Source organism: Takifugu rubripes, chromosome 1 (assembly GCF_901000725.2).
Source record: "Takifugu rubripes chromosome 1, fTakRub1.2, whole genome shotgun sequence".
Taxonomy (NCBI): domain Eukaryota; kingdom Metazoa; phylum Chordata; class Actinopteri; order Tetraodontiformes; family Tetraodontidae; genus Takifugu; species Takifugu rubripes.
This window is the reverse complement of record NC_042285.1, coordinates 17,404,769-17,421,912: the sequence shown is the minus strand read 5'-3', so window position 1 is coordinate 17,421,912 and position 17,144 is coordinate 17,404,769. Positions and strand designations below refer to the sequence as shown.

Genomic DNA, 17,144 nt, shown 5'->3' with positions numbered 1-17,144 from the left:
AGAGGTTTCATACTGTTATTACAACGCACACACAGACTGACCATTTTTCCACTGTATTGCAGCCCAACAGTCATAACTATAAATAACAGAAGACTAACAGAACATAAATAACAGAAGACTAAAGTGTGAAAAAAGAGGGTTGTCAAAGTTGTGTGTAACGAGGGAATGAACTGTTTACAAGTTGTCCACCACTCAGAGGCCTTTTTTTTACCATTTGGAAGTAAGTTACATGCTTCAACATGAAAAAGGAGTAGACTGTTTGTGTTTGCCGCAGGTGGTGACTCAAATTCCTTTAGAGCTGCAGCTCGTTTGGTACAAATCCATCTGTTCCAGTTACCATCTTGGACACATGCGTGTGTTATTCTGCAATAACGCACGCTTTGACACTCAGCAGAGAAACAAGCTCTTGGCGTTCCCTTGTAAGGAGCTGGTGGCTGTCTGTGGGTCATATGCTCTCCCACCAGCCACATCCATCACTTGGAGGCGGAAGGGGGGGGTTCTCTCTCAAATTCTGCTCTGGTGGAGGATGTGGTTACTTTTAAGGGACTGCTCACGTGAGGTTTTCTAAATTTACTCTCCTTACATCACACAGTCTGCTTGGCTACTGTTCTCTGAAGTTACGCTCTGGATAACGTTGTGTTTGAGAGCGTCTGCCTCTGTTCTGGCTCAGGCAGTGTTGTAATTAAGCTGCCTCACATGATGAAAAGCTCTACCTGTGCTTGAGGAAACATGCGTCTGCGTAGTTCAATGAAGCCACACCCTGGGCTGACCTGCAGCTGCACACACACATGCAAACAACCTGCCAAGAATGAGTCACACACAGTGGGCGGAGCCAGGGAAAGATTATCTCATCTACCACTTCCCGCACATTCCCACATCTCATCTCCACCTCCCTGGAGCTCTCTTTGTTTTTCCACCTCTCCTACCTGCCCTCTTTGTGTGTGTGTGTGTGTGTGTGTGTGTGTGTGTGTGTGTGTGTGTGTGTGTGTGTGTGTGTGTGTGTGTGCTTCTTTCTTTCTCTATCATCAGTCCTAGTGGCCAGGTAAAGGGGTGGAGCACTGTGTGTGTGTGTGTGTGCGTGTGTGTGTGCGTGTCACTGTGAGAAACAGGACAAGAAGCGTGAGAACACTACCTGAAAGCCAGCTGGGAATGCTGAACGGACTGACACATAAAACACACATACAGTTTATGTAGAAACACACACCACTCTCGCATACACACACACACACACACATTGCAACAGGCACTCCTACACACTCATTCCTGTAAGTTCCATGCTGGGTAAGACCCAGCGGAGACTAGAAAAGCTGATTTCTTAAGAACAGTGTCTGAATCTGGGAACACAAAGAACAAACAAAAGTCAGTGGACCAACAGCCTGGAACAACTGAGGCCCCTTGAAGTTTGTGTACGTGTGTGTGTGCAAGAATGCATGCATGTCTAAGGGCAGATAGGAAAAAATAGCCACAGCATTCTCAGATTTCACTCTAAAGAGGAAGTTCACTCTTGTTTACAAGACTTTCTCCAGCTGATTACGCAACCCTGAAAAGATGACACAAGGTGTGTTGCACATGCTTTGCACTTCTTCTCTGAAGCACAGAGAAAACAGCAGCTAAGTGGCTAAAATTTAGATTTTTGAAAGAAGTTAAACAAAGTGCAAACTTTGCAGTACTTGAGCCTTACTGGACTGCCCCATTTCCTGGTGTTCTGGTTTAAAATGGTTTGTTTTTAAGAAGTATAATATCTAATATCTTTTTGAACTGGGATTAAGAGCAGAGGCAGGATTAGAATTGGATTTTACACGACAGGTGGGCAGTGAATTAGAGTTAGCAACTAGAGTTCTGTTGGATCATTTTAAGAGGGAGAAAGAAAAAGATATTAATTAGGTGTTATTAATTGGTGGGATCACCCTTAAACTAATTTATGCTCCGCTAAAACTAACACAACTTGATCTCAGAAAATGAATATTTTTCATATCAAAAGTAATTATAACATATCTGACAGCAAATGTGACTGATATTGTTTCTACTTTCTCTATTTCTGTCTCAGCAAATTCGCACAAAACCACAGCAGATGTGGAGCATCACAATCCCGCTATGATAAGGGCAAATGTATAATTTATGCCTGTGATCAAAGCAGCAACACATTTCGTTCATCTTACTCTGCTTATTTTGTGTCATGGCCTTCACTGGAGTGCAGCCCAACCCATCTGTGGTAAACTGCGCTGTGAAAGCCAATTTGGAACAGTTGTGGCGAGTTGCTCTAAGATTATCAATGTCACAAACGTGGCGAGGGGGCCGTGTTTTCAATCCAAAATGGCTGTCCCACAGATTTCTCTCAAGGAAATTTCCACATGTGAAAAGCACTCACAGTGGTACAATCATTATTTTATTCTCATTCATCTGCTACAGTGACAAATAATATGAACCTAGCATGCACACACACACACACACACACACACACACACACACACACACACACATACACACACACACACAAATGTAGTGGCAGTGTCCCAGACAGCTCTCCGGAAGGATGCCATTTCCTGTGGAGCAACTGTGGGTCTCTGTCCATAAGGCTGATGACTCCCATGGGCTACTGGCCACTTTATACCCTTCACATGAACCTAATGCAACAGCAACCCTATCCTACCCCCACCCCAACACACACATGCTCACATGCATAAACATACTTTGTTATGTACAGGCACATTCACATGCTGAAGGGGGTTTGCATTACTTAACTGTATTTGCTTAATCTATTGTTAGCAAACAATGCTATTATTCATGTAAGTTTGAAATAAAATGGAAAGTTTACTCTTCTGCATAATGCCTATGTATCTTTTTATATATTTGCATTCATGCACTGTATGTTGGAAAACTATGTGACTGTTGACCCGAGGATCAATCAATGTGGTGTCATGTTGACTCCTGTAGCAATATCACGCTTCCTGATCTCTTTAAATGAGCTTTGAGGCTCAGATGGAAATCTGCCAAATGAAAATACCTTGCTGTTTGTTTTCCACACCCTGGTTTTGACTATAGCTTTTTCTTTACATCTGACTCAAGTGGGATTACCCCCTTATTGACAAAGTCACTTCATCCTGCAGAAAATAAGAATGAGTCAAGCCCGTAAGAGCCCAATATCAGGAGATTATTTTTGATTTCAGGGCTGAACCAACACAGGAAATGCAGGTGAAATTAAGGCTTTTTATGTTTTTATGGCAGTATTACTTTAGATTTGTAAATTTTCATTTCAATGCATGTGTGCAGCCTTAAAAATGTCCTCATGGGAACATTGATATTACAGGTGAGGTCTCCAGGTGACTAGTTCCACCTCATTGTTGTGAATTCACTGTGCAAAAAGCCACAAATGTTGCTCAGTCCTTCTTCTCTTAGCTGCTGCGACTGCCTCATGTCCCAGCAGGGGAGTCAGCAGGAGAGAGGCAAGACTGGAGACCAGCGAGGTCATCCATCCAGTGCAGGTCACTCGCCTTAGACTCACACGGTCACTCCAGGTTTGAATGAACATGTCTTTGGACGGATGTAAGAGTATACCTAAAACACAGACTGAGCTGGCAATCAAACCCAGGACGCTTCTAGATTGGTGACCCGACAGTGTTAACTGTCTGACCAACAAGGCCCTTCACCAAGCACGTGAACACTAGTCCACGATCGTTGTATTTCCTTTGAAAAGATTTAAGGTATACTTTTGCCTGCTGATGGCGATGTGTCTTCTTCAGATGTTCCATAACAGAAGGTAAGTGTATGGTGGATCTTATGGTTTGCGTGTCTGCATTTGTGTAAAAGGGAAGACAATGTAGCCAGCAAACAAACTCCTCCCCCTACCCAAACACACAACAGGGGACAATTACAGCCAATTCTCAACATCACTTAGCATTTTAATTAGCAAGGCTGTGAGAAGCAGTAATCTGACAGTTTATGGTTTAAGGGCAGACACTCATAATCCTATAACAGTCTATGTATTCCCCCCAGCTGCAGGGGTTATTTCAGCATGCTGGTTTAATTACTCTTGCTGGGGGGAGATAATAGAAACGCTAATAACTGAGGCGTTTCTCTCTTTGACCTACACCCATTTTTAATACGTTTGTTCTCAACACAGTTCAAGGTGGAGCTATAGCAATTATATCTATAGGTTTTGTCTTTACCAGGATTGTGATGACAGAGCAAGAAAGACACAGAGGAAAATTGATTTTTTTTAAAATAACATCATTGTTTATTGCATGTGTCTATAAAGAATCAATGCAACCTAAAGCAATGAACTATAATGAAGTATAAGTTACTGTTTCTTATTAGCGTCACAATATGCAAGATATGAAATATTTACACTGAAAGACACAGCAAGATAAGCCAGGGCTCATGTCATTACCTTTAGATGCCAAATAAAAACGTGAAACATTTCTCAAATGCAAAACACTGCTCAAAACATCAAGAGGCTTAATTAGCAAAAAACACGGAAAAAGTTTTCATTTCAATCTTGGAGCAAAAAAATGTACAAAAACAGCAAGAAATTTTGATTTGAAGTTTTAGCAAACGTTATTAACAGTATTTATACATTTGGTAGATCTTGGTAAACTAATTTTTCAAAAGTGTAAAGATTGCATATATGCTTTTGTGTTGTACCTATTTAACATAAGTATTAATTAGTTCTCTTTAAATCTTTAATCTTGAATTACAGCATTAGAAAATGTCCTCATAGTGGCATCAGTTTCACAAGACTATCCCGTGTCAGGTTTATTTAAAAAGAAAAAGGAAAAAAAAGCCAAACCATATTGGTTAGCATATAATTTAATTAGTGCTTTTGTTGTATCAGAAAATTTACTCAAACACATTTTATGTACAGTACAAAGAACATAAGTTATTTAACTTAACATCTCAAACCTTTTTAAGCATATGCTTAATGTAATTCTCTCTGACGTTGCACTATTTACATTATATAGGCAAAGGTAAAGTACCAGTGAATTCAGATAAATAATGAGATCAAATTTCTCTTGCTTTGTATTGTTGTTTGTCCTCAGTACCTGCGCGTGCTGTTGTTGCTGCAGTTGTCACCGTGTTTGTGTTTCCAAGCTTGACGTACTACATTCAAAGTGTCTTGTGTTACAATCTAGAGGGATGCACGTGTGAGACCGTGCACCCGCCGGCTCACTCTTGCAGCTGAAAGCAGCAGCAAAGGCCTGCAGAATGGGGCTGCAGGGCGGCTCACTGAACTACCGGTCAAGACTACATCGTGGGTCGGCCACACGGCTCGGCACCGGCTGCACCATCTGTACAGAAAATGTGAGATTCTGGGCTGTTCTGTTACTCTCCAAACAACTTGAAACATTTGTAATCCTGCCTCACTTTGACTGTTTCTGGGTGTGCAGGATGTCACATATGAACAGCGGCGTGAGAGTGCTGAGACTTAGACTCAGACAGGCCAGAAATCTGGTGGTCAGGTCCAGTTAGGTCATGCATCCAGTCTGGGTGAACCCGGCATGCAAGTGTGATGCAATGTCAAGTATTCATTAAAAGTCCTGTGGGGAATCTTAAATATGAGTGAGAATTATTTTATGCATATCAACAAATATATTACTCTAGATCATAATATATAATCTTGTCATAAATGTGCCATGGTAATCTCAGAGAGGCTGTTTTTGTTGACGTGGTTGTGGTCGACATTCTGCGTGATTGGTTAAATCTTTGATATTTTATGCGTCTATAGGTCCAAATGAAAAAGCTCCATCGGATGAGGGACGATGGAGCGTAAGGCTTTGGATTGGTGATTTTACAAAACATTCACCTCTGAAAATAAATATTTTATACATGTTTTGACCGTGTGAACTGGTACCAACCTGGATTTTGCTGAGGTAGGATTTAAAAATTAACTTTTAAATATGTTCTTATAAATGCCTTTTTGAAATGTGTACAAAATTACACACACACACACGCACATAGAAATGCATACTTGAAAAATAAATAAATATATGTAATCTGTATGCATGAATTTTAGTTCTTTTTTTGCATGTCTGTGTGTGTGTGTGTGTACACACTTTGCGCTCCAGGTTTGGTTCACAGGTTTTTAGGCGAGGGCATCTGGCATTGATTGGCCACAGCCAAAAGAAAGCCAGCAGAAAGTGTATAAATGGCAATAACAATAATAATAATAATAAGTATCAGAATAATATACTGCATCATTTTGCAGGCTTAGACAGAAAGATAAATAGGTACTTATCAATAGTTGGTGTTACGTGTTTACGTTCTTGTTATAATTTTAAGTCATCTACAGCAGCAGCGATGGTGCCTCAAGGTTTTGGTGCCAAGAAAAGAGAAGGGAAGATTTGGGGTAAAGGTCAAGTGTCCATGTTGCCATGGCAATGGCCGTCCCCATGACCCTCAAAGGCGGCAAAGAGGTCAAAGGACATCGAATGAGGCGCATGGTCCAGCTGTCGCCTGGGCGACCTCCGTCACGGCTACGGCAAAATCCTACGTTCACAGGAGAAAAGAAGGGCGAGGAAGGTTGGGATTTCAGGAGTCGTCAGTCTTCATCAATCTTCATTCTGGGAATAGAACAACAACAAACAGTGTGATGAGAGAGGGAACAGTGTGTCAATGCTGAGACTTATTACAAAGCAGAGAACAGAACAGGAAAGGTCACACAAATACACCAACTCTACTGCCAAGTATGGAATAAGCACTCTTCGTTCTTGTGCATGTGTGTGTGTGTGTGTGTGTGTGTGTGTGTGTGTGTGTGTGTGTGTGCGTGTGTGTGTGTGTGTGTGTGTGTGTGCTCGTCAACTGGTAAGAGGCTGAAGTGGCAGGTGCTTCCACAGCAGGGGAAAAACAGAGTGGCATTTAGCAGAGAGCAGCTGACACAGACAGTTTCCAATGACGACAGGACAAAAAAAACACTCCCACACATAAATCCTCGCTGAGGTGCGTTCAATAAACCCCAATAAACAAAACAGTTTTTTACACACCCACCCAAATCGCGGCTGCTTATTTTAATACTATTTCGTGTGGCCCACAACCTTCTCAGTGAAAGCTGCGCTGTGTTTGTCAAGGTGAATTTGCATGCAGCACTGCCGAATGGGAGCGGAAGTCTCCTCTGACACGAACACACACACACACACACACACACACACACACACACACACACAAGCGCGCAGACGTACACACACTGCAGCCTCTTCTTCTCTCACGGACAAGAGCTGTTTTCATAAAACGGGATGCGACCATCATTCTCTAAAACAAACCTTTCATTCAGCGCTCTTGGATGCCTCCTCCACTACTCCCACCACAAACACACGCGCGTTTCACACACTTACCCGACACACAAGAAAACCAGCCCGGTGACGAATTAGACTCCGTACACACTTGACACAATATATATTGATAAGTGTAACAGCAGGGAGAGAGCAAGAAAGATGTAAAATCGTAGAGGACAAAACACTGCCTGTGCTCCTCTGGTTTTGGGGGGGGGGGGGGGGGGGGGGTTGCAAATCAAAATTAAAAGGGAGAGGTGGGGAGTTCTGGAGAAACCACAGTAACAGAATCAACCTGACAGAGAGGAGCGGGAATGCAGTGAGGTCATGGGACCAACGGTCCGTGACAATCCGAGTGTGTTTGTGTGTTTCTGGAGGGGCCTGCAGCGGCAGACACTTGGGTGAGGATGACTGATCTGCCGGGAAGACGGCGTGAATCACTAACAGCTCAGGCTGAACCAAAAGGTAAGCCGATAAGTCAGAGAGGGGAAAAATAAATGAGTTGTGTGAACACGGGACACGGCAGCACTTAGGAGCCAAACTTTCCGTGATGTGTGGGTGGGCGTGGAGGCGACAGAGGTCCAAGGAGGGAATGAACCAAATGGCCCTGACCCCCTACTATGTTGTTGCTCTGTTCTTCATGAACCATGTCACACACACACGCACATATGCACACACGCACACACAGAAAGCGAAAAAGTAAGAGAGGGGGAGAGAGAGAGAGAAGGGCTGTTCATTATTTATTTAGTTCTCAGCTAAATTTCTCAGCTAGTTCACAGCTAAATTTAGCTGTGCTCCATTCAGGACTAGAACACACACGGGCACATATTAGCAGGCTTCTCTCTGCTGCTTCACAGGCAGAGTAAACACTGTCATTTTTCTCAACGGCCTGATTGAGTAAGTCTAAATGAATGAACTTCAGGAGGGAATTACTCTACCTGTAGTTCTCAACAGCAATGAAGGCGGAGGATCGCAGGCGGCACACAAGCTTGTGCAAACAACAGGGGCTGATGTAGGAGCAGGTTTCCTCTTACAAACAGGTAGAGATCAGCTCTGTTTACATTCCTGGCCTGCTGCCTCCTCTCTGGTCTACAGCCGACCTTCCAACAGACAAATACTGACTGACTCCTCACCTCTGGCCTCCCACACCAGCACCAGCACCAGCACAACAACAAAAACAACAATGACAAGCAGCATTTCGCTGTTGTGCTTCTGACTCATTGCTCCACTTAAATGTCCACATTAAAACTGTAGATATTATACTGCTTAAATTCAACCAACATGACATGATTATATAGTAGAATGACACTTTGAATTCATGTCTGCAGCATTTAATCACTGACACAGGAGCATCAGAGGTCATAAATATGAATTTAATGTGTTTTGTTTTTGTTTTTACCCTACACAGACGCTCTATTACTTCTTTATGAAGACAAAACAAGCTACTAAGCAATGTCTAATCCCAAAGTGAACGTAATCCCGCTTACCTCCGAGCCAAATTGAGAATAAGGTTGGCTGACTTTGTTTTTATCTTGTGCTGGAACAGTCCGTCCTACTTAAGCTGAGCAGTTATGAATGAATTTAGAATGCAGCAAGTGCTATGTAAGGACAGGGGGGTTATAGGACGGTCAAGGGTACAACTGTGAGCTCCTCCATGTGTGTTATGGATTCTCTCGATTTCATTTGTTAATGATCAGATTTAATGTCATAAAAAAGACATCTATAGACGTCTGCAGTCAGATTTCCCCTCTGTATTGTAAAATGACCAAAGTTAGAGGAAAAACGTATATGCAAATACACAAAATGACCTTTTTGAATGTCAATGTCCAAAGCATTGAAGTAGAAGTGATGGAGATTTTAAGGGGTTTCAGCTACTGACACACCCAAAAAGTAATGCGCAAAACAGAAGTAAAGGTTTTGTGTAATTCCCATCATCTCAATATCAAGGTGAAATCAATGGTTGTGAAAATGTGTTCAATGATAATTGGCTCAAATTTTAATTGTGATGTGTCCTAAATGGCAGCGGGGGATTCTGCTCCTAATGAAACAGGAGTCTGAGCACACAGGTGTGGAGAAGGTTTGTTTGTGTGAAGAGGGGAGAAGAGGGGGGCATGTCACGTGATTTCTGAAAAACAGAAACCCATAGGAGGAGGAGAAGAGACCAAGGGGAGGCTGCAAAGGAGAAGGGGGGAGGGCTTTGGGTTGGTATCTGGCTTCTCCGTGCTGCTGTTGTGGCAGATGGTGGCCAGTCATTAGCGTATTGTCACTCTCTGACAGGCCAGATAACCAGTGAGCACTGCTTGATGGGGCAGGTGCAAAACCCCTGACCCCTCCCTGGAGCACCCCTTCACCATCTGCTGAGCCCTGTGTGTGTGTGTGTGTGTGTGTGTGTGTGTGTGTGTGTGTGTGTGTGTGTGTGTGTGTGTGTGTGTGTGTGTAAGCACACCCTCAAATGAAAAGCATAGTGAGTCACTCATAATGAGTCTGCATCCACACAGCTGCAGAGAGAGTTACATAAACAGCAGTGTCTGATCACAGATACAGCTATGGGTCGATCCCTGGGTACTCAAACGGTACAAATATTTGACAATTGTTTACAGTGGTCACCAGTTGACCAGTTAGATTCGCGTGGGCTATAGAGGAGAATTGTCCTGTCCCTTTCATAAACAGCAAGGGATCAAAGGTCAAGAAACAAACAGAGGTCCAGAAGCCATGTCGACCAAACCAAACAGCCCCCTCCTCTCTTTCTAAAGAAAATGTCATGGCCATAAAAAGCAAATAACAACAGTGCGGCCAATGAACTAACATGCTTCTCACATGACTTCCTCATAATGACAGGGTAGGGCATGCTGGGGCCCTGTTTACATGGCAACATTTTTCAAATTCATAGCAAAACAGTTCTGCTTGCATGCAGGTGACGACATATCCAAAATTATCTGAGACCACGCTGCAGTGTGCATGCCAAGCCAGCAGGTGGCAGTAATAAACATGGTAAACACTTTTGTCATCGCCACTTTAATGAAGCCTACACATGGTCTACGATTACTCGTCCAAACTGAGTTGCTCAGTTCCTCAGGCATAGTGTGTGCCCAACATTGCTGAAAACACTCCACTTTGCGTTTACATGACAACGGATGTGGTGGCGTTTCGGAAACACTCCACTCGAGCCTGTTTTCGTATCGTTCTGTTTTCAGGCATTTTCATGTAAACACACAGTCAAAACAAAAGTTTTGTCTTTTCACTTGTGTAAATGGGGCTTGACGACCTATCCCAGGGCCAACATCTTTCCATTTCCTGTTCCACATGTGTTGAAATGAAGGCACTGTGACACAAAGACATTGAGAATGTGGGAGAGCCAGTCGTCATAGTAAACATTTTTCACCAACTTTGTTTTCAAGCACAGAAGTAAAAGTATTTTGCATTCTGATGAGGATATCAGATGCCCAAAGGTCACACCCTGAGTCATTCACGATTAGGCACGAGGACATTTGTTTGTCAGGAAGGTCTTACTTATTCAGAATACCATAGGCAATGGCTTTCCTTGTTATTCTGCCCCTAACTTTCTCGCTCTCCGCCCCACCATATAGTCAACAGCTCATTTGTCTATTATGACAAACAAAAAAAACATTCACTCATCACAACGATTCCAGCACCTCTGCTCTTGCAGACCTTGTAAATGAATGTTTCAGTTGAGTGGCAGAAAAGAAGTATTTGTGCCTTGCCCTTCAGAAACACAGAAGTGGCAGAACGCAGCTATTAGACAATAAGGGGGCAGGCCCCAAAAGGGTGGGAAGGTGCACATGTTTGTGTCTGGTTAAGGTTGTGTGTTAATACAAAACATTACTGTGAAGGTAATGTTGTTTTTCTTTGGAGTGTTTGTCCAAGTTGCCTGCAGAGAAACCTTCAATCCCCCCCCCCCCCCCCCCCCCCCCCCCCCCCCCCATCCCACCAGGTTAGAAAAACAAGTGAGCATTCAGCACCTCCCCCAGCAACCTTTGCTCACTGACCGCATTCCAGACTTGAAACCCAGTACCTGACAACTGATAAACAACTGACTCACTTGTTTTTCCTGGGGAACCCGATGACTTGCACCAATCTCTGGGCTGACTGCTCACACAGCATGAGCCCTGGCCGTACAACTTTACACACACAACCAATTTAACCTGGAGGCTGTGGCATCAGAAAAGGCTCCTGTCCTACTGTGATGCAAAAATTCTGGTTTTTGTATTATTATGAGTCATATATTATGAGTCATATATACCTGTGTGTGTGCATGCACAGGTATATGAATAGTAATATATATATATATATATATATATATACACATATATATATATATATACATATACATATATATATATATATATAATTAAAATTATACTAAAACAATGGACCTAATGGGATGTTATTGTATAAAAACTATAAGATTTGAATTTATTGTTTTTCAACCAACTGCCAGTTTTGCTTCACGACACGTGGTGCTGCTCCAAATATGCAAATCGAGGCCTATTAAAGAAATGGCAAACACCCTCCCCCAACACACACAGAGCGTGACGCAGCGTAAGGATTTGCTGAAGTGTCATGGGTGTGACGAGTAAGTGACTAATCTAAACAAAACAGTCTACACTGAGCGGCAAGCCTCACTTCCCTTTTACTGACTGAAAACTGCAATTATATTACAAAAACACAGAACATAACTAGCTTGAGGGGAAACCCAGGTTGCCACAGTGGACTGCAATGTAACACCTGTAGTGCAACACAATGTCCTTAAAATTACCATTAAGACACATCCCAGTAAGTCAACAATGAAGTACACAAAATGTCAAATGACAGAGTTATAACAACTGTTCCATATGTCAGGAGGTTACGACAGCAGCCAAGGCAGGCACACCTATGCTTTTAATGAATCTTTGGTTTTAAACAGGCTTGTGTAGAGAACAGGTTAATAATTTTGGAGTAAAGCTGTATCATGATCAGCAACATCTATCCCTGCTCACAGCACACACATGCACGCACGCACACACACACACCAGTGCGGAGGTGGATATCTGTCCTACTGAGATCTGACACCACTCCCAATATGAATGAAAACATTCGGCATGAAGGAGCGTGCTGCATGAATGAAAAAACTCACCTTTCACAGAAGCGGCAGTCGTCTCCTTGAACCCAAGGCTGGCGTAAGGGCTCGTGTTGAAACCATTCATGCCTCCTTTGCAGCCGCAGGCCGTCTTGAACCTCAGGAGACCTTCACAGTCCCCCAACCGGCATCCTGCAAGGTTCCCTTCCATCAAGTTTAAGGCAATGTAGTTAAGTCCGTTTTGATAACCAGCTGACATCTCCCGGCACATGGGGCTGTTGCTGCTGTAGTCCTCCTCCACGCCATCGGAGCCGGCTACGGTGCGGGACACATTCTCCACAGAGGCAGAGCTGTGCCGTTTTGTGTCGTGGGCAAAAGAAGGACACACGGGTGTAACAGTGGTGGTAGAGGAGAAGGTCTCTGAACTGTGCCTCCGACGCCCTTGAGGGTCAGCTCGGATCACTTTGGCTCCTCGGTGTGGATCCACCACTAACGAAGGACCCCCAAGGTCAAAAGAGTCTACTGGAACAGGGGGCACGCCCTCTTTGATGTTGCTCTCAAGGATGAGCCTTTGAACACAGTCTGTGAGGCTGGAGGGGTGAGGAGCAGCACCAGAGGTGCAGAGATCAGGGAGAGGTGCAGTAGGACTGAAAGTCATCTCTGAATAGTCATTGTTGATAAGAGTTGGCTGTACCAGATGTTCCTCCGCCTTCTTCTCCATCTGTCCCTCTCTGGTGTTTTCTTCTTCTTTCTCCTGGGCTTTCTCTGTGCCCTGCTGAGTATTCAGATCAGGGTATGTCAAATGTTCAGGTGTGTGTCTTTGGCAAACTGCAGGGGGAGATCTTCTGCCTTGATGTGAGCCAAGGTGACCCAGGGAGCTGATATTAACATTAGCATAGTCGGACAGTGGCAGGGATCCCTTTTCTGCACACATTACATTGACAGAGGACTCTGAACTCTCTGGTGTCAGCAGGTCATGGGTAGCACTGCTAAAGTCTATGTTAATGTATTCTCCAGGGCTGCGTGGCTCTGATGGAAGGGGGTGTTCACTCATACATGGTAAAGTTTTTAGGGATTCCAGAGCCAGACGGGTGGGCCGACATACCCGACTCCTTTGGACCAGGCCGCTATCTAGCCGAACCATCCTGAGTGGCGATGGCACAAAGGAAGAAGTACTTGGAGTTCCAGGAGAACTGCTTGCAACAGAGTCTCCTGGAGAGAGAGGGCAGTAGTTGGACTCCTCATCTATCCTCTGCCTCCGTAAACTCATTACCACATACTGGTCTGTGTCTGTGGGCCCACTGCGCTGCACGGGGCCCTTAAGCAAGCGTGGGAGGCAGCCAAATGAATAAGGCTGTCTGGGATGTGGGCTAGGATCTCCTCCCACGGGGCTGAGGATGTATTCTGGAGGTGTGAGGGACACGAGAGGGTCAACGGGAGACATGTTCAAGTACTCACCATTGCTAAGCTTTCCATCAGTGCTTTCTACAGACATCTTGGTTCCACACCACATTGGCATATAGCCACTGTCCTCCAAAGATACACTTCCAGGAGAGTCTGTGCGTGGGGCCAGCCCTACTGAGGATGGGTGTGAGCGAGGGTTGATGATCTGTTTTGGAGCAGAAACACACATGGGGCTCATTGGCATGTAGGGGTCCTCCTTGGACCAAAGTGTCTGAGGCCCCACACCTGGCATCATGGGCATATAACCACTGTCACCCTGAGGAGTGGCATCCTCAGGATACGTCCCTTTAGGTGAAGCAGCATTAGACCTGCGAAAGGACTGGCTTCCGTTATTATGCGTAGCCCTCATGAGCGTATATTCATCCAGGGAGGCTGAAGACACTTGCGGAGGACCCCTTTGCTGGCGAGGAGTAGTGAGGGAGTAAGTGCGCTTCCTATAAGCCTTGTCTAGCTCTGATAACCGACGGTAACCATTTTGATTCTGCCGCTCCATCAACATGTAACCATCGAGTTCACTGCCATCGCGGGATGGGGGAGTGTCGGTTCTGAGGGACTCTGGGGTGTTGCTACGGTGAGTGAGCGGCAGCCTCGGGTCGCGTGCATCCGCAGGGCTTGAGCTGTATTCCTCACATGATACAAAACCGGCATCGGTGGGAGAGCCAGAGAAGGAGGCACTGCAGCTGGAGGGGCGAGGAGCACTGCCGTCTGTGCAGGGCAGGTTCCCCGGGCTGGGGGTAGACACGGGTGGGGAACGAGACAGGGGCATGGACATGGATTTACTATGCTGAAGGGAAGATGATTCAAACGTCCTACAGGGGCGTGCTGTGATGGTGTGAGATCTGTTCAGCAGGGTTCTGTGGGCACCTGGACTCAAAGGGCTTCCGGTCACTGACATGGGGCGTGTCATGGTGCCGTCGCCCTCGCTGGCCGTGCGTATTCGACAGGAGGAAAATTTACTCACAGGTGAGGTCGCGACCATGCTGTCCGTGCGCGATCGGCGAGGAAGTCCGGTCTGGCTAGGAGGCAGATTATTTAGATGCCGCCGTGTGGGCACGGAGATGGGGTTCGTGCCGGATGACTGGCTTTTGCTGCGCGGTCTGAACTCCGACAGCTCCTTCATGGCTTTCATCGCTTCCAAAATGGTTTCGTGGATATTTTGCGCCACCACAGAGTCATCAGCCTGCATCCAGAGCTCCCCGGGACCGGTGGCTGCAGAACGACCCACCTCGATGAAGAAAAAGCTGTCAGAGTGGCCGCACCTCCGAATATTCATCAGCTGTAAAATGACGGAGGGAACCTCCGAGTTCAGCTTGACGAAGCTGATAGTCCGACTGGAGAGACAGAGTCTGTAGACGCCGGTTAGATTTCTGCTCTGCCCCAGGCCTTTGGACTTCAGATTGACTTGCCATACCTCCTTGTACACGGCAGACACCGGCGTTATCACCCCGTAGCTTGCCTCATCGAACCCGACCAGTGAGGACGCAGAGTTGGAAGCAGAGCCGTCATACACTTTCCCCTCTGCCATTAAATCCGTCAGGAGCCGGTACCAGCTCTCCTGCTCCTGCTCGTTTTCAGCCGCCACGGCGAAATACTCATCCTTGGTGTAGAGAGCGATGAGATATTTAAACTTGGCGTCCGCTCTCTTGTTAATATTGAGGCAGCAGTCCAGCGGAATAACTCTCTTAGCCGCCGATTTGTTTTTCCATTTCTTCTCACTCTCGTAGTATTCCAGGCGCGCAGGGAAACCTTCGCCGGCCTCCTTTAAAACGAAAAAGCGCTTGTGCCCGTGTTTCTGCTTCTTCAGATATCCACTTTTCTTGATATTATTGGTCGTAGTGGGCAATAACGGCTGATCTCCTGCGGTTGGCGGACTCGCCATTCTCCTTCGCTATCAGACACAATGCTTTTTTTCCGCGGAGTTGCCAAAGAGACGACGCGCTTTATTTTAATCCTCGACTTTCAGAGCCGGTTGTGCGTGCGTTCGTCTGCTTTCAGAGCTGAGCAATAAATAACACATGTCTGCCAGTCTCCGAACCGAAGAGTGGGAGAGGGAAACATGTGACAATCTACACATCCAGCTCTGGTTTAAAAAAAACAAAAAGCGAGTGCAAAGGAGAAGAAAAAAATACGCACGCCAATGTGGGCGGTGCGCACTCAGCTCATTGGGCCTATTGGCTGAAACGGCATGAATGCTGGAGTGAGGCAGTCCCGTTCAAAGAAGAGAGAGAAGGAGAACACCCTCCTACTATCACTGCCCTCTTCCGACTCGTTTGAGCGTAGTCAGCTAGAACCAGAGCTTTATTTTTAGTATCTGGTTCTGGGATCCGACGTCGAGCCGCTTTGAAGCATTTTTTTTTGTCCGTTTGAATGTTACTTGTAAAGACAGAACATGCGTCATCCAGTCTGAGACGTGGATTTTGAATTATAAAACAAAAAAACGCGTTGGATAACAGGATATGCACACACCGCGCTCCTGTGTCTGTGGAGGGAGTTCTTCCGGCTCTCCTCCCCAGATGGTAAACAAGCGTAAAACCACGCGAATGCACTGTTCCGTCGCAGGAATTTAATATTCCCCTTGCGTCGCCCAGCCAGAATACATTAAAGGGGATGTACAACCTCGTCTCCCATTTTTATAATGAAAGTCGAAGTGTTCCTGATATACTTCTAATTCCAGACATTTAAAACCAACAGACGTTCGCATCGCCGATCGCCTTATTTTTCGGCTATTCTGCAGCATAACGCTCAGATTGTGTAAGATTGCAGTTGAGCACATGTTTTTTTTTATTTCCTGTCACGACACAGACTGGTGACCCGTTAAAGGTTGCGTTTATATAAAAAACTGATATCATCGTGACGCAAAACATTCCCCTGATCTCAATGCGTCAATGGAGGGCGGTGTGCGTAAGGATGAAATGCGGGAGCCAGCTGGTGGGCACCGTCCGGAGATTATGGCAGCGTAGCAGAGAAGTCTTTCGGGTCCTGGGGGAGTAAGATTCTGATGGTGTTTCACTAATGAAAGCAATCTCTATACCGGGCTGCATACGAACATAAATCAAAAGACTTGAATGTTTCCAACTGTCACATATCCCATAGTGATATATTTTGAGAGCTGCTTACACACATACACACCACTCCCCTTTATTTGCTCCCAGATCCAACAGTGCTGGCTCAGCAGCACCAAACTCTGTCCTCAGTGGCAAGGTCAATTACTATGCCTCATGCAGGTCAATTATGCCACTAGAAGCAACATGATTAGACTACATCCACCAATCAGATCAGGCAGCACTCTTTTTTATTCTGTCTTCTTGAATAACCTTTAGCTCCCAGGTGATGGCAGCAGT

The 17,144-nt window shown here is 45.3% G+C and overlaps 1 protein-coding gene across 1 annotated transcript; it reads right to left on the bottom strand.

Moving 5' to 3' along the window:
- Positions 1-4,210: 4,210 nt before the first annotated feature.
- On the bottom strand, positions 4,211-16,031 carry irs2b (insulin receptor substrate 2b). The gene is made up of 2 exons (XM_011607867.2): positions 12,397-16,031; positions 4,211-6,557 (listed from the first exon to the last, which is right to left on the bottom strand). The coding sequence occupies exons 1-2, from the start codon at positions 15,680-15,682 to the stop codon at positions 6,553-6,555; spliced, it is 3,291 nt and encodes a 1,096-aa protein (XP_011606169.1). The 5' UTR covers positions 15,683-16,031; the 3' UTR covers positions 4,211-6,552.
- Positions 16,032-17,144: the final 1,113 nt, after the last annotated feature.

Bases quoted from the DNA above. Each gene is read 5' to 3' on its own strand.
- irs2b (XM_011607867.2), bottom strand. From the start codon at position 15,682: ATGGCGAGTCCGCCAACCGCAGGAGATCAGCCGTTATTGCCCACTACG.